Genomic DNA, 26696 nt, shown 5'->3' with positions numbered 1-26696 from the left:
GCTGTTTATATTACAGGAACAGCTGGGATCCCAGAAGGCAGCGACAGTTGTCCCTGAGCTCTGCAGACAGTGCAGATGCCAAACACACCTTGGAGGAAGGAAAGAGTTGGAGCGACTCGGTTGGCTTGTCCCGGTCAGTCCGGAAAGGGCAGGATTCACAGCAGCCTCTGAGGAAGCTGAATGGCTGGAGCTCTTCATCTGAATACCAGGTAGCTTGAACTCCTGTGAGTGGATTTGTGCCACTGAATGTGACACGTTGCTGCCCTTAAGAGGCCAATTTGATGTTTTGTTGAAAATGGGATGCTGAGGAATTCCTCAGTTCTTTGTTTTCTGGAGAGAAATGCATCTGCACAGCGCTCCTGCTAGAGAAAAGAAATCGAAGCTGGTCCAGGGCAGTGAGGTTGTCAGGCAGGGAGAATGTGAAGCTATTAAATCAGATAGCAATAACTCCCCCCACCGAAAGGGGGATTTGCATGCATGAGAATAGGAGGGTGGGGAGTCAGGAGGGGAGTTCCTCAGCGGGATGCAAAGCTGAAGGTACAGGAGAAGTTTGGGTTGTAATTATTGAGGAATGTTTTTCCTTTGGCAGAAACCCACAGTGGGAAATGTTCTCAGACAGCAGTCCCTCGAGGACAATAAAGAAGAAAAGGTGCCACTGAGACAAAAGTTTGTGCACTCTGAGATCTCTGAGGCTGTTGAGAGAGCCAGGAGGCGGCGGGAGGAGGAGGAACGACGAGCCAGGGAAGAGCGTCTGGCAGCCTGTGCTGCAAAGCTGAAGCAGCTTGATCAGAAGTGCAAACTGGCTCAGAAGAGTGGGGAGACCCAGAAACACCCAGAAAATGAAGACGTGAGACCAGCAAGCATGGAGAAAAATGCTGTGCAAGAGAATGGTCCTGCTTTCCGTAGAGGTACAGAAACATTGCTTGCCTCACCTTGTGAGAATTGCCTTTTTGTGTTGTGCCACTCTCTCACCTGAAGTGTCAGGGAGGTCCTGGGGGAGAGTGTTTGGAGGGTACCTTATCTGCACTTAAAATCAGCTGCTTCGTGTACTCTGCAGAGTATTTTGGATTGGTGATGAAGGTTTATTTAAAAAGTCCAGTTAAAACAAGTGCAGGCTTCTTTGATTGCCTCTATGTATGCTCAGTCAGCTCTGCTAGCAGAGAGCTCGTTGGAATGGGCCTCTTGATCTTGTGATTGGATGATGATATTGAGAAAGTGCTTCTGGGCCCCGGGTCAGAAAATCTTTTATCAGTAAGTGCTTGAAGGTTTAAGGAATAAGAGGGGAAAGAGACTTGGTTTACCCCCCCCAGTGCTTAAGCAGAAGGCTGATAAATCCTATTTATCACTAAAACAAGATGGACAAAGCCTTCTGGAGCTGTCAAAGCAAGTCAGAGAGGTTGTGTGTAATGTGCTATATATGGTTGTAATAAAGTTCAACCAAGTAATGCAGTTAGGACATGCCCTCACCCATGTATGTTGTGATGTGGTGGTGCACTTGCAAGCCCTGGCATGAGCAGGGATCTTCAAGGTTTATTTTGTTCTCTGCAGCAACCCCTGAGTTTCACACACAAGAGGCCTCTGTTGGCTATGTGGAAGAGGAGAGTCCTGCCTCAGCAGCAGCAGCCCAAAGCAGCAGTGAGGAGGAGCTCAGAGAAGCTCCCTCTCCAGCACAGGAGTTCAGCAAATACCAGAAGTCTCTTCCCCCACGGTTCCAGAGGCAGCAGCAGCAGCAACAGCAGCAGGTAACAGATGTGACACTACCACCCCTCTTGCTTTGGACTCCCACCAAACCGTTGCATTTGTTTGATTCTCAACACCATCAGGCCCAATTAACCAACTGTCTTTGGGCTGAGAGGTGATAAATGGGGGTCTTCTTCGGTACTTGAAATTACAGGTACATCCTGTCTGATGGGTAAAAAGACTCTAGGTGAGTTATGTGAATTCTTCGTGCACCCTTTGATGCTGGAACTGTTGTGGTTAGGGCTTTCTGTGGCTGGGGAGAGGCATGGGCAGGCCAGGTTTGTCACAGGTTTGCCTGGGAGAAAAATAGTTGCTGCTGTCAGAAACGTTGACTTGTCTTACATGGTTGTCTGGGTGTCTCCTGACTGTGTGAGATCTTAGGGACTATGTGATTCATAGCAGAGCTCTGGTTTGCAAAAGTATGTGTGCAGGAGAAGCTGGGGATGTGGTCCCCTTCCCATATGGCTGTCTTGGTCCTTGCCATAGGCCTGATCCAGTGAAGTCTCATGTCTTTGGCTGGTAGTGAACCTGGTGAACACCTGTTCTTACTCCCCTGGCATAAGATGAGAGCCAGTGTTCTTGACTGCTGCAGTGAGGAGGAGCTGAACATACAGGCCCAGGGAAAGGAAGACCTTTGGGGATGAGCTGCTTCCATTTCACTTTGCACTTGCTGTGCCCTAACCCTGTTAGATATGAGAAGCCATTTGCTTGCCAGGGGCAAACTGTGCTCAGGTTGGCAGGAGTTTGGGCTGCTTGGGGACAGAAAGTGAGCACAGTGAAGTGGCACATTCCCATTCTACCTCCTGCCTTGGCAGAGAGCTGGTCCTTTACATCTGCTCTCATTTTCCACCTACCCAAGTTTTATCTGTGAGGCTCTTTCAGATCTTTATTTTTGTTGCACCATAAATATGTTTGGTCTTGGCTGTTTCTTTTTTATTTCATTGAAAACTCCGTTCTGGGGCTCTGAGAGATCAGCCAGAACTGCTGTATATCTTGCATCTTGCCTGGTGTTACAGTGCTGTATGAGCCATACGTGCTCTTCAGCTCTTTTTCCAGAGGCAGTGAGCCTCCTTAGTTAGACTGAGGGACAGAATATTCAGGCTTGAGATAGTGCAAAGTTAATTGCCAGTCTTCATAGAATAACCACTTGAAATGTGATATAATCAATGCTGCTGCAGACCGTAATGAGGAGCTCACATTTGGCTTTTGCTTGGGAGCTCAGTAATTGCTCTTTTATGGATGTTCCCCTGTGCTTGTTACTCGGCAGTTGACATTTTCATGATTCTGATGCACAGCAGCAAACGCTGCCGATGTTACTCTTTAAAAGAGATGCTTTTAAACTAAAAAGAATTGGATGTCTCTGATGCCATGCTGGTAATTCCACAAGTCATTGCTACTGGAAGAACATGAAATTTTCATTTTTATTTTCTCTTACCCTTTGTGGTATTAGTATGTATGAGGCAGTTTGTATTTTGGCTGGTTTGTATTGCTGCTTTGGTAGCAATGGTTCCATGATAAGAACAAAATAAATACTAGTGTTGGTATCATTAATGAAATTTTCTCTGAGGTACTAGAGCACTAGATAACTCAGATATAATCTTTGCATTTATCTGAGTTTCCTGCTGTAATGATGTGTCAGGTTCAGATTTAAGGATGTCTCTCTGGCTCTGCAGTAGGGGGTTGTCTTTCTTGATGAACAGTTACAGTGTCTGACACTGCTGTAAGCTCAGTAAGAATCGATGGAAAGTTTGACAGGTAAATAAATGTATTTTGTGTTAATGGGAACCCTTTACCTTTGAAAACTTTGGTACGCAAAACTCCCCTCAAATACAGGTGATTCTCAGACCTTTAGCAGCAGTTAAATGTCAAATCAGATTATGATCATGACAGTTGTGCAAGAGATGGGAAACAACCTTAAAGTGTCAGCTTGTCTCTGGAGGATGCAGGAGAAATACTATAAATTATTAATAGCTCTCTTAATTGACTTTAGGTTGTTCTTATGTAATCTGTTTGGCTAACATGAGTAGCACTAATATACATGCACACTAAATAACTTACAATTGCATTTCCCCTGAAGAGCAGTGTGTGCTGAAGTACTTGGTTCCAATTAGGAAATTGTTTGACCGGAACCTGTCCTGTAGCTCGTAGAAGCATTAATCAAGTGCAAACTCTGGGCTTGAAGCTTATCCCTTGCATTTGGCCACATTTTCTGGCCTATGGAGGTGTGATATTCTGGCTGCAACATATTTTGGCTGTTCTGGGTATTCAGAAGATAACAACTACTGTCACGTTCCCAGCTGGTAGAGTTGCCCTTTATCTTCTGTACCCTCCCATCTGATCTGTTTTTGAGACTCTAATACATGGAATGTGTTTTCCTTTGCCTGGCTGGTTTTTAAATGCGATTCCTGGCACTGTGACCATTCATGTCAAACAGCTCATCCTCTTCCCTGCAGGAGCAGCTGTACAAGATGCAGCACTGGCAGCAGCAGCAAATCTATCCTCCCCCATCCCATTCCCATCCCCAACGGACCTTCTATCCGCCGCACCCCCAGATGCTTGGCTTTGATCCTCGCTGGATGATGATGCCCTCTTACATGGACCCTCGCATGGCCCAGAGTCGCACCCCTGTGGATTTCTACCCTTCAGCCCTTCACCCTTCAGGTAAGGTGTTTTCAGTGTTCTCCTTTATCATGCTGTTGAGTTGATCCATGTCTGGAAGGTTGCTGTACTTCAGCCACCTTACCTCTATCCAGACTTTAAATTCTGGCTGGCTGTGATTGACCTTCTGTAGGGATGAGAAAGAGTCGATTGCAGTGAGAGCTGGTTAAGGGGATGGAGGAGGTTGGGAGGGAGGACACCTGCCTGTCTGTCCTCTGCACTGCAGTGGGTAGGTCTTCCCTAACAGCTATGGAGCCTTGGAGGTGTAAAAGCAGATCTTGCCCCTTAGAGAGGGATCAGATAGGGAGTTACTGTAAACATGTGAAATCTTAATAGACCCTTTTTGAGAACTGGGATCCTGTAGTTCCTGAGCTGTGTGCTTCTAGCACCTTCCTGTGTTGTTATTGATCTTCAGAGGTGTGACTGTAAACATCAGGATGTATAAGCCGTTTTCTTGAGTTTGTGGTTTGTGTCCATACACCTGCTTGCTTCCAAGCCAATGATGGTGTGTAGCGTTCTGAAAGCTATGTCACCTTCTTTATCACTGCAGGTGTATTTCCCAGCTGTGTGTTTCCCAAGCGCAATCTCCCCTCTGTCAGAAAGGTTTCCATGGCTGCAGTCACCTGCTGCCCTGAAGGGAAGGGGAGTCAGGCTAGCTGTGGATTGTTAATTCTTCTTGGTTTTGAGATCCTAGTGTTAATGGTGTGAATTCTGTCTTGACAGGAATTATGAAGCCCATGATTCAGCAGGACTCCATCGGTGGGAGCAGCTGTCGGTCTGAAGATCAGAACTGCCAGGCAGGGACAGCAGAAAGGAAAACTGCTCCCTTGGACCCTGTGCCAGTGTGGGGCCAGGAGAGCTACACATCCCTGCAGGCTAAAGGGTACTCCCTGTCACATCAAAAACAGGCTGACAGCATCACCATGGAGGGGCTGCATGCCAGGTGAGTGCAGAGCACCCTTCTCCTTATGCGTGCTGTGATGGGAGGTGATGCCATAAGTCATCCCTACTGAAAGGGAAGTGTAGAGTGGACCTAAAAGATGATATTTCTGAATAGGCCAAGGTACTGTTCTGTTAGCATCCTTACACTCTTGAGTGTGTTATGTCGTGGATGTGCTTTAAACTGAGCTGTTCAGAGTTTTTCTATCTAATGTCAGTCTAGGCTGACCAGCTTGGGAGTCTGTTCAGTAGGAAAAAGGCTCTTGTCACCCACGTGGGTAATTACAGAAAACCGAGTTAAAAATTCTGATATTTTCTAGTTTGTGTCTGAATTCTTTGGGACTTTCTGTAACCAATTCCTTGTTTTTGTATCTCCGCATATGTTGGAGACTGAATCTCCCTTTATTTCTTAAGTTTGCCCATGCATGCTAGGAAGTGTTTTTTTCATTGTCCATTGATTAGACAAACCAGGCAGTACAGCCTGGGGCCATAGCACATCTGCCCAGCATTCAGGTGTTTATAGGCTTATTGCCTCGTGATTTAGAACAAACACCAACTGATTTATTTGTTTTCACCTCTTGTGCCCAGCCTAGGCCCTTGGAGACATGTTGTGCTTTGCATTAGCTGACTCTTTTGTTTACTGTTTGTTTCCTTCTCAGGAACGATGGTTACTCTGCTGCTCCTGGAAGGCAGGAGAGTCTGAGCGCCCAGCGAGATCTCTTTGAGGACAGAGGGGAGGAGTACTTGAATGCTTTTGACAAAAAGGCCCAAGCAGACTTTGACAGCTGTCTGCCTTCTCAGAGGATAGGCCAAGATCTGTTGTTTCAGCATCAGGAGACAGTGCAGGAAACCTGTCCTGCTGGGAGCCGCCACGCAAACTTGAGGTGTTCACCCCTACAGCCTGATTTCATCCAGGCAGAGAAGAAGCCTGAGTACAATGGCTGGGATATCAACCACCATGAGAAACCTGCAGAGACTGCAGCAGAAGCTGCTGAAGAAACTCCCAGGGATGAGCAGTCATTCAGTGCTGACCCATGGAAGAAAGAAGGAGCTAATACCAAGCAGCCCACAGAAGAGACAACAGAGTGGGCTCCTGAGAACCGCACCACCAGCGGTCAGCACCAGGAGCAAATGGGGAGGACGCGGCGATCGGGCCCAATTAAAAAGCCAGTCCTGAAAGCCCTCAAGGTGGAGGAGAAGGAGAAGGAGATGGAGAAGGTTAAGCTTGAAGCAGAGGACACCTCGCGCCCACTGAAGGAGAAGGCAGCTGTTCAGAAAGTAGAAAGTGAGTCAGATGATTCTGCAGCCTTAGTGAACTCCACACGTTACGTGCTGGATGACAAAGGTTCTTCCCAAGCCACCCTTGCCCGAGAGGCTGAGAAATCCCAAGAGGAAGAGGAGGAAGAAGAAGAGGAAGAGAAACCAGAAAGAACCTGGGAGAACAAATTATCCAGAGAATCCGGTGACCTCCCTCCCACCAAAAGAAACAACTGGATCTTCATTGATGAGGAACAAGCCTTTGGTGGGAGAGGTCAAGGACGTGGACGAGGGAGAGGCTTCAGAGAGTTCACTTTCCGAGGCCGAGGCACTGTAGTGGGCAGCCGGGGGGTCTATAACAACCAGCGGAGCAGCCGAGGCCGAGGGCTGAGGGAGTTCAACCAGGCAGAGGACTTCCCCAGGGGCAAGCCAAGGCGCCGCATTGCGAGCGAGACGCACAGCGAAGGGTCAGAGTATGAGGAGCTCCCTAAGCGTCGCCGGCAAAGGGGCTCAGAAAACAGCAACGAAGGTTCCGTGCTGGACCGCGAGGACAGTGATTTAAAAAAGGGAGACTTCAAAGAGTCGTGGAGGTCCAACAAAATCTATTCAGATGATCACAATAGTCTGGATCCAAAGATGAGGGCACCGAGAGCTTTTGGGAGATCACTGCCGCCAAGACTGAGCAACTCTGGCTATGGGAGAAGGGGGTTCATGGGTAAGGAGCCCACGCAGTGGCAAGGCAGGAGTGGGGGAGCAGGGTGGCAGGAGTACAGCCACACCTCTCCATCGGACACTTTTGGGAGCAGGCAGCAGGCTGACAGGGACTACATTCAGGATTCTTACAAACACGTGGATTCCTTCTCCAGCCGGGTTTTCGATGAGAGTCATCTGGATGACAAAAGGCACTTTTTCCAGGAGGATTACTCAGCGGATCAGGAGAACATAGAGAACAGGCCGTTCAGGAGGCGGCGTCCCCCCCGCCAAGACAAGCCCCCACGATTCAGGCGCCTCAGGCAAGAGAGGGAATCAGTTGGCCAGTGGAACCCTGAGGAAGGAGGCCCCAGCCTACTGCCCAGCCAGTGGCCTGGAAGACCCAAGCTGACCAGTGCAGAGAAGAGCAGCATTTCGGGCAGACGGTCTCCTGAGCTGTCCTACCAGAACTCATCAGACCACGCCAATGAGGAATGGGAAACTGCATCTGAAAGCAGTGACTTCAGCGAGCGGCGGGAGAGGCGAGAGGGAGTTTCAGAGAGTGAAGGCCAGCTGGAGGGTGGCCTCTGCAGTGGGAGCTTGGGAGAGAAGAGGGAGCTGGCAAAGAGGAGCTTCTCAAGCCAAAGGCCACTTGTGGACAGGCAGAGCCGCAAGGCTGAGCCGGCAGGGTTTGCAGAGCAGTCTGTCAGGACTGGTGTGGGAACAGCTTCCAGATATGAGAGTCAGCAGAACGGGACGCTGATAAAAAGCAAAAGGTGAGGTTGCATTCTGATGTGCAGAGATCTGCCACCTGATACGTGGGTATCAAGGTTGGAGAAGGGCTGGACTTGGGCGAAGAGCTATGGGCTGTGTTTCTTTTCATCTAGTGCAGGTGACTTCCACGAGTGTTTATCCAACTGTGTGAGATCCAAGGGTTTCATCACCGTCTGTTTCACTATTGATCACTGCCTTTGCTTCCATGCTGGGAATCTAGGTTTATGGAAACCCATGCCAAACCCATGCCAAGGTTTATGGAAGTTGCTGAGAAACTGTGGTCATGTCATGTGCTGCTGCTCTTCACCTTAGTTTCTGACCAAGGCAGCTCTCTACTGTCTGTACTGCTTCTCGCTAGATGACAAATAATGAAGGAAATCTTGGTCCTTAATTCCAGTCCTGTTGTGTCTTTCCTCTCCTGTCATGAATCCCCAGTGGAGTGTAGCAGAGGACAGAAGTGAGGGCCGGGTTTTCCTGGGGCAGGTTACTCTTTAGTGAGTTGAACACTTGGGAATGATGTGTAGATGGTGGTCAGATGGGCACAAAAAAGCCTGGGAGAAATAGGAAAACTACGGGTTTTTTTTTTTCTCTTTCAGTGTCATCAGCTTCTCCCCATCTCCCTTTCCCTCACATTGATCCTTACCAAGAAGGATGCATTAATTGCAAAGGGGAGCTGCTAGAGCAGTGTCATAGGAGGGAAGACACAGGGCCCTCCTCATAGAGACAAGTGAGGGTATTTAGCTTTGTTGCAGGGGCAGCAAGTTTGACTCATGGCTACAGGTATTCTCCTTCTATCCCACATCTCCAGTAACATCTTTGTAATGGGCTGCATGCTCAGAATTTTAACATCTGCTTCAGTTGGCCAAAGGCTGAGAAAGGATGAGGTGTGATTAGAAAACTGGTAAAGAAAATACAGCCCATGTGTTTTCCTCTTGGTACATTTACTCGTCTTGTAGGGACAAATCTAATTCCTTTCCCTTCTTTCCTTATAGGTCTCCAGAAGAAGGAGGGGGCCTTGGCAACACCAGTGGTGGGAGCAGCCACTCCATTTACAGCTTGGATAGGGCCTCCCATGCCAACTCAGAGTGTGCTGAGGGGCCAGGTAAAAAGGCAGAGAAGGAGCCCAAATCCACTGCACAAAGAGCAAGTGAGAAGGGAGAGGCCTTGTCACAGTTTGAACTGAGTTATGGAAGTGAGTGTCTCTACTGATTTGTTTCTTTAAAGGGATAACACAACTTCAAGACAGACTCATTCCATCCAGTGTCATTTTAAGTATCAGGCTAGTTTTTTTCCATTTATTTACACTAACAAGAAAATTCCAGTGTATCTAAATAAGGAAAACATGAAAGACAAAAGATGGCTTTCAATTTTAAACCCAAACTTTTCAGCCCGATCTAACAGTCTCTTTAATGTTTATTCTATAGAAAAGCAGGTTTTAGGGATAATATTTCTGTATTTCTATCCAAGATGCTAAATTGCAAGCCCAAAATACTTTATATAGTGTGAAGGAAATTAAGAGAGCATCCAGAGTGGGGAACTTGAGCTCTGCAGTGCTGCTGGCTGAACTTGCTTACCTGTAGCATGGATTCTGTTTGAAATGCACTCTTTGTTATTGCAGTTTTAAAGCTTTATCTGCATATACAAATGCACTGTTTTTTCCCTGTATGTGCTTTGTTCAGGTACCATCATTGATAGTCGGGTATCGAACACAGCAGAAGAGAATGAAGTAGGTTCTATGGCAGGTGAAGGCTTCATTGAGGTTCTTACTAAGAAGCAGCGTCGCTTGCTGGAAGAAGAGCGAAGGAAAAAGGAACAGGCTGCTCAGGTGAGGAGTGAGGGGCAGAAAAAGCTTAACCTGATATGTTGTTGGACTGCAGTCGGAGGAACAGGGCCCACAAAGTGTTTTGCTTTGTATCCCATTCCTCTACCTCTTCTCCCCCAGAAAATCTCATGCTGCTGGAGGCAGCTTTTTTCACTGCCTTGTTATACTGGGAGAACCTCCCAGTAGCCACAGGGTCCATTTAAAAGAAAGAGGTTTGCATATCAGAATTACTTTGTATGGTTCTATTAGATGAGTTGGGGGCTTTTGTTATTGCAGCATATAGAAATGCGTGGTTTGAACTTGCGAGGACCGAGCTGTATTAGCTCAGTGCAGGAACAGGTCTTGCAGGCTGTGTCTTTTCTGTTTCAGGCACCAGCTAAGGCCCGTGTCCTTCAGTCTCGCATTCCTCCTCGGTTTGCCAAGAAGCAGAACAGCTTGTGCTTGGAGCAAGGTGATGTAGCAGTGTCTGGAAACAGCCTGGGCACAGAGATCTGGGAGAGCAACAGCCCAGGTAAGTTTAGGAAATGGAGTACTTCTGAAGTGTTCAGAAAGCTGAGTAATCCTTTGGTATGTACAGGAAGGACAGGGTGTCTGTGCTTAAGAGAATGATGCTAGTGGGAGTGGGAGGGGAGCTAGCAGACATCTAGAGTAGCATCTGTTCATACTGTGCTGTTCAGCCGTCCACCTCCTGTTGTTGACCATGTCAGTCTCCTAGTCTATTTCTTGAGTCATCATGTAACATTAAGAACCTATTACATAGCATTTTCTAGCTTGTTGGGCTGCATCTGCTTCACCCATTTTCTTATTTTGTCTTCCTCTGTTTTCTCATTCTGTAACACTGAACAGCTGTTGCCTTCCTTGTTTCTGTCTCTGCCCTTTCTTCCTTTACTGTTTCCGTGTTCCCTAAGAAGTCTCCTTGTTCTCCATACCCTGTATTCTTTGTGCCCCTTCACATCTCAGCTGGTCAGGCAACACTGGCTTTCTGAGGTGGGGAGAGTATCTCGTGTCTAGAAGTGGAACATTCATAGTGTAGCATGCACAGTGTACCAGGTGTGCTCATAGTTGTGTTACAAACAGCTGAACCCTGCCCTCTTGTTTTCTTCCAGCGCTTTCTGTTCAGTCTCCTGGCAGTGATTCCTGGAACAAACCTGTAAATACCTTTAATGGTACTGAATCTAGCACCACAGAGGTAAGTAAGTGGCACCTGATGTGCCATTCAGGTATTTTGTGTGTAAAGTTAACATAGGTGGCTTATGCTTCTCATTGCTCCATCTGTGCTTAGCAAGTCTCAGCTCTGCTTTTGCAATTTTAAACTGTCCCTTTGCGGTTCTGATTTGAGCTTGATGCTGCTCAAATCTTGACGTAGAGGTGTTCTGTGCGGGTGTAAATCTAGAGTAACCATCTGGTAGGTTATGCTCCTAGCTGGACGCAGAGTGTGGTGGAGTCCTGTAGATCATGTCTGCGTGCCTCTGCCCGTGAGCAGTGTGTAGCTGTAGCCTTACTGTAGGGAGGGTGGAGGAGGTTCCTTAATTCTTCACCTCTGGAGACCAGAGTTCAAATCTGGTTTGGGTCACAAGTGAAATGAGCTTGGCAATCTCAGCCTAGTTTGTGTTCATCACTTCTTGCTTATTCTAAAGCCACAGTCCATTTGGTGCATTGGTTTACCCTGTCTCAGGGTTGCTTAGAGCTGAAGCAGCAGCCAAGGGATCCCCAAATCCTTTGCAGTTAACTGAGAATGCGATTTGAAAAGGGACGTGGTCTTGCTGTTTTCTGGGATTGTTTTTTTTTCCCTCCTTTGTGGAGCTGGGTTGGAGTCTGGGGCTTTAACACATTTCGTGCTTTGCATAGCAGGGTTTTAAAGGCAGCCAGGGGGATAGTGGCATTGACTTGAGCGCGGAGTCTCGGGAATCCTCCGCTACCTCCTCTCAGCGCAGTTCTCCATATGGCACCCTCAAACCAGAGGAGATGAATGGGGCTGGCCTGGTGGACGCAAAGCCTGACTGCCAGAAGGAGCAAGCGCAGAAGCAATCTGATAAAAAGGTAATCTGGATTTGCAGCCAAGCCAGAGCTCATAGTGGGAGACCCTGTGAAGTGGTTGTGTTGTTCTTGATAGCATTTTTAAGGCTTGAGATTGGCTTATTCAGTCTTTGTGTCTCAGCCTCTTTGCTTTCCTGTTAAGGATTCAGATCAAGGCTCAGGACAGAACAAGGAACACAAGCCTGGACCAATCGGCAACGAACGCTCCCTGAAAAACAGAAAGGGTTCGGAGGGAACGGAACGGCTGGAAGGCAATATTCCCCCTGTTAACGGGGTAGAAATTCACGTGGATTCTGTACTTCCTGTGCCACCCATTGAATTTGGAGTAAATCCTAAAGTGAGGATTGAATTTAATTGCATCTTCTTGGTGATTTGAGCTTGTTGAAATAGGAAAGGTGGTTTGGGGCAGAAGGATGATTTGGAGGAAGCTTCCAGCTGTAGATTTGCCTTAGATTTCATTACTGACACAAACCAGGTACTCAAGATGTCTCGGCAAACATGTAATATCCACTTGGAAATACTGTCCCAAGGACCAGCTGGGGTGGTAACAGAGGTGAGGGACAAAATTACGGTCATCTAAGCCTTTGTGTGCCTCTGGGGGTTGCCTGCTGCTCAGTGCTGAGAAATGTCGTCTTGTTCTCTTCCAGCAAGTCTTACTGGAGAGCAGTCTTTAGTGTCTAGTGTCGTGATTCAGGCTAGAGTCATTAACCATGAGAAGCAGATGGGTGGCCCTTGAACCTGGATTTGAATTTTGTATGTTTTGCTCTTTCAGGATTCTGATTTCAGCTTGCCACCTGGTTCTGCCTCTGGCACTGCAGCTAACCCTGTCACCAAATTGCAGGATGCCTTGGCCAGTAATGTAAGTATTTCTTTTGGCACTGATTCATTGGAGATACTCCTTGGTTAAACCTCGCTCCAAAGAGAGCAAGTATATATCTTTGCAGTTGATTTCCCACTTAATGCTTAGGCTGCACATGTGACTAAAACCCATAATGGAAATCTGTGCCCTCGAGGTACATTGGTAAGAGGAGCATTGCTCACTCAAAAGGGGTATAGAGAGCAACCCCATTATCACTGTGACTTGTGTAAAGCAATAGGTATGTCTGAGGTCACCAGCTTCCTCCCCTGAGACACAAGAGCGTTGGTAATGGAAGTTGTACAGATAGTGGTGTTTTTAGCTCCGAATTGCCAGCATCCTCGGAAGGTCTATTCTGCCACAGCAAGGCAGAGAAGTGTAACTTTGGTTAGGCTCTTTTGGATGTTTCCCAGCTTATTCCAGACACCTGGGTATCTCATTGTTATATATGAAAGAGTGAGCACACTGAAAGCCCAGCTTGTAGCTCAGCTGTGCTCGGCAGTATGAGAAACTCGCAAAGCTTCTTTGAAATGTCTTCAAGTTTGTTATCTCTTTGATTTTGGAGATTTGTCTAAAAGGGTGTTTTTTCAGAAGTGCTCTTTCACAAAGAGGTTTTGTCCAAAATTTAGGTGGATTCCAAATACGGGACAGGTGGAGGAACTCGTGCAAAATGAAGTTACTGAGTCCGATTGATGCTTAAGTAGAAACTAGTGTAACTTGACAGAGAGGGCGTCACTGCACATAACCAAAGCTTCATTTATTCCAACAGCAGAATGGATCACAGTCGAATGTGGTACTTAACTCCTGCAGTACCGCTGAGGATTAAATCCTTTGAGGTGTACTAGAGTTGCTAGCTGGTAGCTTATGACTTTCTCATGAGAGTTATAAAGTACTCACCATTGACCCATCTCCCCTCAGGCAGGGTTAACGCAGTCCATTCCCATTCTGCGAAGAGATCATCACCTTCAGCGTTGCATTGGCCTCAACCCAATGTCCTTCCCCACTGCAGATCTCACTCTTAAGGTAAGCAAGCTGGCATGTGTGGTTGTCCTGGGTGTGGATACCATGTTTCCATGGCCAGGTTATGTAGGATGGAGAGATCTTTCCCAGAGTGTTTTATTAGGTACTGCTAAATCTTTAATTAGCTCCAGTAAAAGTGTGCATATGCTGACTACAGCAACAGTCCTGGATGCTGAAGTCCTTGGCACTTGTAGAAAAGTGCAACAGAGCTTTCCTGCTGTTTCAGTAGCTGGGGAAGATGGTTGGTCAGGTATCCTAGGTGCCTGATGGTCTAAAGAAGGAAAAAAAAAAAAAAGAAACAAAACCCAAACAAAACAAACAACCCCATCCCAAAAAAGCCCAAACCCAAACAGCATCAACAGAAAAAATCCAAACTAGACAAGAAACACCACTAAACCCAGAAAGCTCAGCAGATACCAAGTAGGGGTTGAGTGTTTGTGAAGGATGCTTGCCCATTGGAAATTGCTGTGAAACCCCATGACCTGAGACCTGCCAGCTTTCCACTACATCTAGACTGAATTTGAGCCAACAGGTCATAGATGAGGAACTCATGGCTTCAGTATTGTCCTCCCCGTTTGAACTGTCTGTAGTTATTGTCCTTCATTTCCGTAGATGGAGTCTGCTCGTAAAGCTTGGGAAAACTCTCCTAGTTTACCAGAACAGAACTCCCCGGGAGGCGCAGGCTCAGGCATCCAGCCTCCTTCCAGTGTTGGAGCTTCCAACGGTGTCAGCTACAGCTCTTTCGGTGGAGTTTCCATGCCTCCTATGCCTGTGGCATCTGTAGCACCTTCTGCATCTATTCCAGGTACCTGCAAACTGTGGCAGCAGTATTTGCATTGTCTGGTTGGTATTTAGGAATCATCTGATTCTAGTAGATGAGAGGCATGGTGAGAAGAGCTTATGTATAAAGTTAACTGACTGGTATTTAATAGATTCTTAACAGCAATTCAGTCAAGACAAAAAGAGGGAAGTTGCCCCACTTCGAAGAATGTCACTTGAGTGTAACTGGTGTAAATTTAGCACAAGGATGACATTCCCTGTGTAGGAGCAAGTCTGGTGTCTCAAGGTCTAGCTTACCCTTCACTGTGTGTTCAATAGAACAGGAGGGAAGTGAAGAAACATGTGGCTGAAAGATTTCAACAGTCCCAATATCAACCATTCATTCCTCTGCTCATTTTGCTATTTAAGGCAGAGGTTCTGAGCACCTTCTGCTCTTTGTGTGTGATAACAACTTGCTTGTAGTTTGCAGAGCTCTGGGAGGTGGGAAGGTGTTGCTGTCTTTGAGTTAGAAGCAAAGCTTGGGCTCGGTTGTGTTACGTACTGTGTGTAATAAGGGAGAGCATCTAGAAAAAGGAAATGTACTTTGTTTCTTTGACTTCTGGGTCCCAACAGACCTCTCATGCGTGCACTATCCTTTTCATTCCTCTGTTCAAGAACAGAGGGGAATATGCTGAACAGAAGTGATAGCGAGTGGACCACTCTAGTAAGTCTGTTACTAGCTTCTGCTTGGAAAACAGATTGTTCCAAGTCAGGTGATTTCCTTCCCTGCTCACCCTCATTTTGCTTGTAAATCCCGTGGTTCAGATCCATACAGAACCACAAGAGTGGCACAGCACTTTCTAACCAGTGCCACCTTTGGGGTGAATATGGCTTTTAGATCTCTTGTGTGAAGGTCTCAACGCCATATTTGCTCTTTCTGTGCCTTGTAGCTGCAAAGATGAGATGATTGCAGAGCAGGCTTCTGGCATTTAGGAAGAGTTTGGAGTACAGTTCACCAGTTCCTGGACTGTTACTGTTTCTGACTCTTTTGTGGAGGTGGGAAACCTGGGTTTACATTTAGCCTCTTCCAGAAAGGTATGATTAATTCACAGCAAGAGAACTACTGTAAGCAGGCTGCTGGCTTTGGTACGTGGATTTATGAGCTCTATAGGCTCTCTGGAATGGGCACTATGTTTGTGTTGACTTGCTGAGCTGGTTGCTGAGGGGTAGGAAATAATCTCGACCTGCAGGTCTCTGCAGTGCACTGTGTCTGTATCTGTACCTTGAATTTACACCCAGCCTTCTGATGTTTAGGTAACCATATTCCACCGCTGTATCTGGATGGCCATGTGTTTGCAAGTCAGCCCCGCCTGGTCCCTCAGACGATACCTCAGCAGCAAAGCTACCAACAGGTGAGGCAGAAACAACCAGGTAGTGGTTTCTCAAGGAGTCTTCAGGGTGGCGTTTAAGAAAACTAGGAGTCATTTATCTCTGGTAGCCCAGAAGAGCTTAGATGTGGCTCCTTTAATATTCCTTGGATGCTGCTTCCCAGGGGATATCACAGGTTAATGACACTGAAGAGAGGGAATTGAGGGGTTTTCTGCTTTTGTACCAGTGCCTTTTGGTTGTGTTTAACTGAAGCAGATGCTGAGGTGCCTGTGTGAAGTAAAGTAAATTCCACAGCCAGTCAGTACTTATGAGCAATTTCACTAGCCTTTGTAAACGAGAACTGGGATTGTCAGTGTGTATTCTGTGTGGGAAGCACGTTGGTCCCTGTATGTGTCCATCAAATGCCTCTTGCAGCCATCAGTCTTCCCTCTTGGGTGCTCCTGCCAGTGTGCTGCTGGGCTGTGGAATGATGCAGGGGCTGGGTAAAGGTGCAATGTCATGGCAGATTGGTTCGTGGAGGAAACTGATGGATTTTTTAACAGCCTGGGAGAGTTTCTGGCTCCTCTTGCACCTCTCAATCATCTTAATCTCTTCTGCAGGCTGCTGCTGCTCAACAGATTCCCATTTCCCTCCACACATCCTTACAGGCCCAAGCTCAGCTTGGGCTGAGGGGTGGTCTGCCGGTTTCCCAGTCCCAGGAGATGTACAGTTCCATTCAGCCCTTCAGGTAACTGCTTCCAGTTTTTATTTCCTCGTGGTTTGATTTCATCTGTTCCTGATGCCGATGCACATTGATCAGATAGATACTCTGTGCTCATCTTCTCTTCCCCCTTTGTTGATGTGCTCCTAGTAACACTGTTGGGGTGGAGAGCAAGAGTATTGGGGCATATGTTGCTTTGCAGGACATTAGGAAAGACTGTCCTTGGAAAGTTACTCAGTTGTACTGCCTACCCTCTTAAAGCAGGAGGCAAATCTTGGAAAAGATGCAGAAAGAGGAGTTTTGTGGGCTAGCAAACAGGCTTAACTACTGAAGAACACAGAGCTTACAGCTTACTGTATTTGCTTTACAAGACAAAGGGTTTAATCAGATCTGAGTACCAGGATAATGAAATGAAATTACTCTGTTCCTTAGGTACAAACTGACAAGAACAGAATAAATGCCTGCACTTTGGACTAAAAATTGCTAGAGCTGTTTGAATCTTTAACTTCTGATTCTTTCTTGCTTTATAAAACTGCTGTAGACTTCCAGTAACCTGAATCCTCTCTTAACTACTAATCCAGAGCTTATTGTGCAGGATATCAAAACATAAACTTTGTCATTCTGTTGACTATTTCTGCAGCAAGAGGACATGGTTGTAAGGGCTTAAAAGTGGAAGTAAAAAAAGAAAAACCACCCTGTTACTAAAATGGAAGGTGGCATCACAGCTTATTTCTAAGCTGTCAGTTTAGGAGAATCTGAGAACTGATTGCAGGCCAGATACAGTTTGGCAGGAGGTGTGTGTGTACAGTCTCCAAAGGTTTTCTATGTAATGACTTGAGCATGTTTTTCTTCTCCAGGTCTCAGGTGTATATGCACCCCAGTCTGTCTCAACCCAGCACCATGGTCCTGACAGGAGGCACAGCTCTGAAGCCTCCGTATTCCGCCTTCCCAGGCATGCAGCCCTTAGAGGTGGTGAAAACCCAGTCTGGGTCCCCCTACCAGCCCATGAATGGAAGCCAGACACTGGTTTATGAAGGCCAGATAAACCAGGCGGCTGGCATGGGAGCCTCCCAGATGATGGACTCTCAGCTTACGCAGGTTAGGAGCAGGGCTCATGAGCCACTCCCCGTGTACAGGCTTTTTCACAGCCACTTGTTTCTGAGGCTGGGTTGAACCTACTATTTGTGCTGAGTTATGTGTTTGTGTGAACTAAGCTCTTTGTAAAGAGGCAAAAGGTTTCCCCGAGAGACTTTGTTCTGTGAGCCATTGTTTCAAACATGCAGCACCTTATTTAATGAGATGCTTGCTAATTGTCTGTCCCTGCTGAGATGTCATTTTCTAACTCTGAAGTCCTCGCCCTCGATATAGACGTTTAATGCAGATCAAACCTTGCAGTGCTTCATGCGTAGGAAGCCATAAAGCAGTGGTTGTACTAAAAGTACCTCCTTCTGAGAGCCAAATCCCAACCGCCTCCAGATTTAACTCTGCTTCCAGGGTAACTAAAACCTTTTATTAAATGTTCATCTATCTTCTCAATTCATTTCTTATGCAGGTCTTATTTACAACTTCTGCTGATCTGTTTGGCAGCATCTTAACAAGAATTTCACTGTGTGAGAAAGCTTTTGTAAAGCGTGGTTCAGATAAAGACATTGAATCCTCCTGTGAGCATAGCTGTACTTGTGGACACATGTTTGATTCTCTGGAGAAGTTTGATACTTTTATTAAACTCATTTATTTTGTGCAACGTGTTAAGGTTTATTTGTTCTGTTTAAAGAGGGATTTTTGTGTTGTAACTGACATAGAGTTAATCCTGAAAGTAATTTAGCTGAGGAAGATGCAGAGTATACTGGCAAAGTAAATACCTGAAGAAATGCTTTGTCTGTCATAAGCTAGCAGCTTGGTCTCTTGCCAGCCTTAGATTATTTATTAGTTGGTTTTTATTTATTACAAAGTGTTGTCATAGAACCTCCCAATTCCAGCATTTGTGAGGACTGCCAGATGAATTAGAGGGAACACGAGTCCTGAGCTATATGTTTCAAGATTTCTCTTAATTATTACCATCACCAGTTTGAAGCTCAGTGCAGAACACAGAGCTGAGGTTGCTATCACTTTCTGTAGAGGTTCAGTCCTTGAAATGCTTTGGCTTGAAAGTGTAGCAGACTTCCTGGTCTGGGCATCAAAACTGCAAATAAAACACTGAACACTGAACTGCCTGATGCTGCCATCATACCAAGAGAAAATAACCCCATGCAGTGACCATGAGGAAGACTGAAAAACTGGGAGAAGGCTTTAGGCAAGGAGGAAAGCCCTGTGTCTGAGTGCAGTCCTGTTAAATCAGTGCCGTGTTAAAAGCCCAGCTGAGAGGGTGTTGGCAGCACTGCCAGAACATGCATTTCAATGTGGAAGTCCCTCTGTTATGTTGATTTGCATGCATTCTGTGCCAGACTGCATGGTTTGTGAGCTTCCTTTTAGTAATGCTGTGTGTTCAGGGTATTAGGAGACAGTCTCAAACAGCAGCCTGTTAACACCATGAAGTTAACTACATGTCCTTATCACTCAGCTAACGATGCCTGTGCCTGGCTCTCAGCTTCCTCTGCCCCGCTATGGCTCTGGCCAGCAGCCCCTGATTCTACCACAGTCCATCCAGCTTCCTCAGGGGCAAAACCTGCCTGTAGGAGCTCCCCGAAGAATCCTCCCTCCTGGATCCCAGCCTTCTGTTCTTGCTACCAGCAGGGAGGTAAGGATTAACTCCTGCGTGCTCACCTTGGCATTGGTTAACCTGTCCTGCATTGAAGTCTCACTCCTTGATACTGGTTGTTAAAGGGGAGACTGGCTTATTTGGATCCTTAAATAACAAAGCCAAGGATTGGTGTTCAAATGAAGGAACCCTTTTGCCCTCATCTCCAAAGAGCAGGCCAGCAGTTTGTCAGGTTTTGCTGCTGGTCATCATTCTGTTTCCAGGGAGCCACATCCTGCTTTGATCCAGTTTGGAGTCTCCAGTTTTATTACATGTTTACACAGGTTTCCCCAGAGTGCTTGAGGGGTGGTGAGCTCCAGACACAGTTGGAATACTGCCCAGATATTTCACACTGTTGTGAAGCTTGTCCATTTGAGTAGGTATATTCATGTCATGTCTGCTTTGATGGATTCATATCATAAGTTTGTCTATTATAGGGGAGAGAAAGCACAGGTCCTGTGTTTTCTTGTGCTGCTGGCTTGTTGCTTTAATACAAGCAGATTATGTCACTTATCAAGCCTCACTCTCTTCGCCTGAAAAATGTTTCTTCTTTTAATGGGCACAATGGGTAGAAGGGCAAAGATGTGCCTTAAGTGTTTATCTGAAGTAGTAAGTGATTTGTGGATGCAAAGATGATACTCTTGCTCATTTTCCTTTGTAGTCCTCCCAGATGGAAATGAAAGGGTTTCATTTCTCTGATGGTAAACAGAGTATGTCCTCTGGAGGGTCTGTACCATCACCACATACGTACAGGTAACGCGTGTATGGAACTTAAACTCTCTGTAGTCTGAATGGGGAAGAAGTAGTGCTCCCCATTCAGTGACATGGTGCATGCATCATCCCTGTACAAGATACACTTGGGTTTTCACATGTAGAATGTGCTCGCTATAGTCCAAATACGTGTATCAAAATGCATGATCATGGCTTTCAGTTTTGGGTGTGGACCAGTGTGTATCTGTCTTGGCCCTTTATGCCTGTGGGACGTGCATGAACTTACTTGTTAACTGAGTCTTAAAGACAACTTAGAACTGGTGTGTGCTTTTGTGTTCCTTGCTAAGGTGGAAAATTTGAGGCTCATTGAGTAGGCTTTTTAATTTCCAGCATGGTGCTCTCAAGATGAGTGGTGCTCATGTCTAGACATACCAGACCTTCACGTCATTGAGCCTTTTTTCTCCTAACCAATCCATGTGTTGTCTTTTGGGCTGGGGAGCTCACTGATGCGCACAGCACAGGCTCATTCCCTGTCAATTGCTGCTTTCTGCTGTCTGTTTTTTCTTTCACACATGAATAAGGTTCTCATTCCATTGTAGAATTTACTCCATGAATATTGTCGACTCTTCGATTTCCAGGCCTAGCTCTGCCAGCCCAAGTGGGAAGCCATCTGGAACAGCAGTTAGTATGGGCTCTGTGCAAGGACACTATGTGCAGCAGGTAGCGTACATCAGTACTTTGACCCAACAGTGTCTGCTCTTACACACTGTCATGCTTACGCCTTGGACTTTTAAGGGTGTCAGAAAGGCTGGTGTAATTTGGGAGCTCTTACTTTGCCTGAAGGGGGAGTGAGTGGGTAGGCGTTATAATGAGTCCAAGAGTAATGTTTGTGTGATTTGAAAGTCAGGGGAGATTAGAGGATTACCTGTTTTACAGCGTCTCTGTTGTTTGTTGTTGAGTTTTTGTGGGTTATTTGTATTGCGAGGCATGTGAAACACTTCAAGATCCTTATGTGGGGTGTTTTAGGACAGCAGTGTGCTGGAAGAGAAGAAATACCTGGATTTTGGAACAAATGTCTTGCGTGAATGATGGTCACAATTTGGTTTTTATATCTGCCTAGAAGAGTCTGTGCTAGCTAATGCTTTGTTGTTGTATGTCAAAAGGCAAAGCAGCGGGTGGATGAGAATAAAGCCAACTTGGGAGCAGTAAAGCTGCAAGAAACAGCCTCCACAAACCAGATGAAGCCAGTGCGCACAGGAGCAATCAAACCTCAGGCAGTCAAAGTGGAGGAAAGCAAGGCCTAGGAGCACCTCTGATGCCTGCCTGGTCCTGCTGCCTGAGAGGCCCTGCAGCTTAGACTGGACCCCACTGGATCTCCTGAAAATTGCCAGATGATCTCCCTGCCCCACATAGACTGACTACAGCAACATCATCCAAGCCTGTCTCCCGACAAAGCAGTTTGAAGCAGTGGATATGACATTGACCTGCTTGCTTTAAAACCAACCTTGTGACTTCTTAAGTGGCTCGAGCCATTTGTTTTTTATTTTTATTCCCCCACCCCCCCCTCCCCATGCCCCATCCACAGGTAGCTGTGATCGCTCACTTGGCAAATCCTATCCTTCTCCTTCCCTACTTCTGTCTCAGCAGAGTGGCAACTGGGGGAGAGGGGTTAGTTTGAGGTTTTTCATTTTAAAGGCAGCTGAGGTTTTTACAGAAATGCTATATCTTTGTTTATAGCAGAACTTTTATATGTTCTCTCATTTTCTCCACCCCTTCTTTCTGTTTTCCTCATTCCTTTCCAAAAAGAATTCCCTCCTGCTCAAATTATGTTCCGACAAAACTCTGCTTTGTTTTATATATGGTTCTGTGCTATGTTGAGAATCATGACTCTTCTAAATTGAGTTTGTTTGGGTATATTTCCCCAGATGATGTAGCCTTTCAGGTTATTTGATTTTAAAAATACAGGACAGTTATGGCATTCATTAATTTTTCAATATCCTTGTTTTAAGCTAGAAGCAGTGCTTGCATTAAAAGTAAATGTGTACTAAAGGTATATAGTAGATCAGTGCATTAATATTGAGACTTGCACCATGTTAATTGTAGCTTTGGGGTGCTTGTGCACAACAAAAATGTGGCATTTTTGTTTTAAGCAAAAAAACCTCCAAATTTCTGTTGCAAACTCATCTGGATCTTAGGGGGATTTGGTTGGTTGGTGGTTTTGTGGGTTTGGGATTTTTTAGTGACTGCCAAACACACAATAAAATGTAAATCATAGATTTATGAAATGTAAACTCTCCTCACCACACATCCATCAGAAGAGTTGGCCAGAGCCAACGGGTCTGTATAGACTACTTTTTGTAGTTGTGATGCTCTCTTACACTCCCTACCTTGGCCGCTCTAATTCTTCCTGTCTCCTGGGACTTGTTCTATCTTGTGTTCATCCCTTGGGGCTGCTCTCCTAAGCTTTGCTCTTCTCCCTTTTCCCTAAGTCTTGCTTTGTGTCCCTCTAGCTCAACAGCCTTTTGTAAAATCAATGTAGAAACACATCGTGAAGGGAGCCCCTCTGCAAGGCAGCCGTTTTAGCACACTTGGAACCTCCTTTTTTTGTGTTGGAAATGCATGTTACAAAGGCAGTTTGGAATCATCCTTTTACTCATCCTTCCCCAGATGAACAGCAAAGCATCAGTGCAGTTGCTTATAGTGCGTGTACAGTTACCATCACCTCACACTTCCCCACCAGTGTTTGATGATCTATGGAAGGAAGGTCCCAGTGGGAAGGGGTTGGCTTTTATTTCTGTGGTTGTTTGGTTTTGATTTGTGTGTGTGTGCGTGTGTGTACGTGTGTATGTAGATTTTTAGAATGGACTTCCAGGTTCCTGGAAGTGCATGGAGTCCTTCAGCTGATGGTAGTCTTAAGTAAACTCGCTACTTTCAGCTACCTTGGTTTGTCTTGTTTAGCTCTTTCAAAATGTAAAGTGGGCTGGTCACTCTGAAGTGAGGGAAAGAAACCATTTCTGCAGGAGATGACAGCTTGCTGACTGGCTGTGCTGTCTGCCTCTGCTGGGTGGCAGCAAGTCGTTTGGTGGTGGTTCCAAAGAAGATGCTTTGAACAAAGAATGTATTTGGGAAGGGATCTGAAAGGTGTTCTTGTTTCTCTGTTTGCTTTATTCCCCCTGCCCCGTGTTTTGGGCAAGATCCTTCATAACTTTCTAGGGATGCATTTGAAGTTTTAAGCTAAGTATAAATAAGTGTTTTATACAGTAGCTTTAAAGAGCTTAGAAATGTAAACTAACTTAGACATAGTAATGTCCCCTCTCCACAGGTGTCCCCATTGACTGTGGCAGAGAGAACCCAAAGGGAAAGGGATAGGATGGTACTTCTAAGAAAAAAAAAAGCCCCTTTTTTCCCCTCATGTTTTATGAATTTTTGACTTCAGAGCAGAGTGTGCCAGCATCTCTCTAGTACCCTCATCCAAGTACAGGGTTGGAGATGTAGTGAGAAATGTTTCCCCAGCCTTCAGCCGTCTCCCAGACCTGCATCCTCATCTGCTTGTCCTGCTCCCAGTGTTTTCCAAAGATTGCTCCACCAGTAGGACATCCCAGCTTCCTATTTTCTTCCTTGGAATTCATGAACAAGAGGATTGTCTGGGTTTTCTTTTTTTTTTCATTGTTATCCTTCTGCCCAGCTGGCCCTAGCTAATAATAGCTCAGAATCTGACTGTAATGGCTAAAGAGACTTACCCAAGCCCCCCCTTCACATCTCTTTCCTACCCTAGAAACACTACGTAAGCTTTACAAAGACACTAACCTCTTTCCTCCCACCTGTATGACTTTAAAATGGTCAGATGTGTTGGAGAAACTGGGTTATTGCTAGACACAAGTTCTTGCAGTCCTTCGGATGTAAATGCCATCAGAACTACAATATTTCCTGTTGAAAAAGATCACCCTTCTTTCTCTTTTAACCCCTCCATTCCTTCCCCCAACAGAATAAAACACTAGAATTTATTTATACGTATTTGATGTTGTAGGTCTAGGTGAAAAAGTAATTGTTTCACTGCTCTATTTATATATTATGTCTGAATTATTCTGTGCAGGAAAGGCCAAGAAATGCATGTGAGCTTCATTCCATTCCTCACTATTGCGTGACTGTCAGCTGCAGTTGGCAAGACTCTCTCACTTAATGGAGTTTTGTGTGATGGAAAGCAGTTTCAGAGCCCGTGTTTCTACAGTGCAATATCCTTCCTTTCTGGCATAGATTTTTTGTTTGTTTAAAGCTAGTGCAAGGTTAGTGCAGTTTGTGGTGCTCTCGAGTCAAAAGGAAAGCCTCTGATCCTTGATGCAGAAATGCCAAGGCTGCTGGTATGCTGATGGGAATTCAGCTTGGGGAAGAGAAGAATGGAGATGCATAGAGCGTGGATATGGTTTCTAAGGGGATACTTTGCTTGCCATCTCCATTGCTGAAGGGTTGGGCCTTAATGATTTATTCCTTTGTGAGTTGCTTTTGCTTTGACTGGAAATCAGCTACCAAATTGCAGGCTCCCTCTGCTAGGAAAGGTGCAGTGGGAGGGAGAGGTGGAATCCATACTTCCAGCAGCAGTGGGTGAAGCAGAACTATTCAGAGGCTGACTTTGGTGCTTTTTGTTCAGCTGAAGGTCTGAAGCACGTGTATAATTGGTTCTCATACACAGTGATTCATGGCCTAGCAGCTGCATTCAGTGCTGCTTTCCTCTCCAGCCCTCTTTTAGCTCTTAATTTGGAAAAAAAAAATACTAAAAAATAAAGGAGAAAAGTAAAAAAAAAAAAAAGCCACTTTGTACATTTTTAAATAAGTGGAAGCAGCACAGTCACCAGTGAAACAGGTATGCTTGTCGATCTTCCATCCTGGCTCTGCCCTGTGCCACTGTGCAGTCGTCAGTGACTTTGAATGTGTTTGCAGCCCATTGGACTCCCATGCATGTCTGTGTTCATGCAGAGGCACTCCATTTAACAGTCTCCTTGCAAGAATGCTGCAAAGCTACAAGTTGCCCTGTGGTTCCTGTGTATTTATAGGTATATATTAAAACCCCCAAGCCTAGCATTTTTGCTCACCTTTTGGCAGGCTGCTCTTCACTTCCAAGCACCGCTGCATGCCAGGATCTCGTTCTGTTGCGTTTTAACCTTCTGTTTTGCTTCTGGCTGGTTCAGCACAGGTTAATCCCTTGTAGCAGGGGTTATTTTTGACGTACAGCAGCCCAGATTTCCTCATAAGATGCATTTGTGAATGAGAATTTACAGCAGGCATCAGGATAGTTGTGGCCCATCGACGGAAAAGGTGCGTTTTGCCCAAGCAGTGGAACTGCTGACAAGAAACAGCAGCACTCCAACCCCTTTGTTCTTTATTTTAACCCAAAGACCACCAGATATTCTTTGTGGTCACAGCCATCCCATTGGGGCAGAAGGCATGTCCCCGGCTCCTCGGGATGGCTGCAGCCGCAACGCAGCCCCTTCCTTAGGGGACTAGCAGCAGTGAGGCACTCCCCCTTAGCATGTCTCGAGGCGTTGTCCTTAGCTGGAATCCCTTTGGTTCTCTGTAAATCCTTGTCTTCTCAAGGGGATATTGTACTCCTTAAAGCTTTTAACCTCATGACCTGTATAGGACATCTTTTTTTTTTGGCCTTTCCTCTCTTTGTCTATTCATGTAGACCAGATATTTGAAAGGGCAGACGATGGATAATTGTGTAACGTGCAACCTGTTTATATATATATATTTTTTGGGAACTTTTCCTTGGACCGGAACTCGAATCACGGCATCACCAGGCCAGTTGCGGCACACTCTTTATCGCCCCTTTTCTCCTCGTTTCAGTACCTATTGTTTCTCCTTTCAAATATGTGATTGTATTAGCTCTTTCCATATGAAAGAATTCTCCTTATTTAAATAAAAAAAAAATTAAAAAAAATAAAGCAGATTATGCTTTTCTCAAATTCCCGTGTGGCTGATCTGGTTCTTTCGGTAAATTACTTGTGTGTGTGTTCTTTTATTTTAATTACTTTACTCTGTTTGAGTGGAGGTCTGCACTGAGGGGAGCTTGCAGCTCGCTCCGCACCGCCGCCATGGCGGGCAAGCCGCGGCCTCATCCCGCACGGCCGTCGCCATAGCAACAGTGGATGCTCCTCCCTTTCCCGCCCTTACGGCGCTGCGTGCGTCTGATGTCACATCCGGAGGCTTGAGGGGAGGGGAGCCCCTCGCTGTCTCCTCAGGGCCGGGGTCCCGGGCCCGCCGCCTCCCCCGGGGCACGGGGACCGGCGGTGCCGCGGCCCCCTCACCTCCGTAAGGCTCAAGGGGCGGTGGGGACGCCTCATGGCGAGGTTAGTGGCGCTGCTGACCCCCGTCCTGAGGCTCAAGGTGGGGGACGGTGCCCGGGGGCTGCTTCCTGAGGGGAGAGTGGAGGCTTGGTGTGGGTTAGGGGTCCTGAGCCGCCTCGCGAAGCCAGCGAGGGGGTTACAGGGCTCAGTGTAGGGTGGCTGTGGGGTCCTGCGCACCCTATAAACCTCAAGGGTGAGGCCTGGGTGTGAAGTGGTCCTGCTGCCCCCCCATAGAGCCCAAAAGGGGATACAAGGCCTGGTGGGGG

At 46.3% G+C, this 26696-nt stretch overlaps 1 protein-coding gene across 10 annotated transcripts in view; it reads left to right on the top strand.

Annotated features, from left to right (window-relative positions):
* Positions 1-26049, top strand: part of PRRC2B (proline rich coiled-coil 2B) — a 48417-nt gene extending 22368 nt beyond the window's left edge. For 4 of the 10 annotated variants that reach the window (XM_062641140.1, XM_062641137.1, XM_062641139.1 and 1 more), the window contains exons 11-32: positions 17-209; positions 590-908; positions 1549-1751; positions 4197-4401; positions 5122-5341; positions 5997-8060; positions 9051-9250; positions 9738-9883; positions 10250-10391; positions 10987-11069; positions 11729-11920; positions 12060-12254; positions 12690-12776; positions 13692-13796; positions 14406-14598; positions 15867-15964; positions 16541-16668; positions 17499-17739; positions 19202-19378; positions 20040-20131; positions 20689-20809; positions 21253-26049. In XM_062641140.1, coding sequence (XP_062497124.1) covers positions 17-209; positions 590-908; positions 1549-1751; positions 4197-4401; positions 5122-5341; positions 5997-8060; positions 9051-9250; positions 9738-9883; positions 10250-10391; positions 10987-11069; positions 11729-11920; positions 12060-12254; positions 12690-12776; positions 13692-13796; positions 14406-14598; positions 15867-15964; positions 16541-16668; positions 17499-17739; positions 19202-19378; positions 20040-20131; positions 20689-20809; positions 21253-21393 — 5545 coding nt within the window. In that variant the 3' untranslated portion in view covers positions 21394-26049. The other 6 variants (XM_062641142.1, XM_062641144.1, XM_062641141.1 and 3 more) reach the window with 6 other exon arrangements.
* The last annotated feature ends 647 nt before the right edge of the window (positions 26050-26696 follow it).

This window comes from Pezoporus occidentalis, unplaced genomic scaffold, assembly GCF_034315485.1.
Source record: "Pezoporus occidentalis ecotype Australia unplaced genomic scaffold, CSIRO_AGI_Poc_V1 ctg68, whole genome shotgun sequence".
Taxonomy (NCBI): Eukaryota; Metazoa; Chordata; class Aves; order Psittaciformes; family Psittacidae; genus Pezoporus; species Pezoporus occidentalis.
The sequence above is the reverse complement of the archived record's forward strand: the minus strand, read 5'-3'. Positions and strand labels throughout refer to the sequence as shown.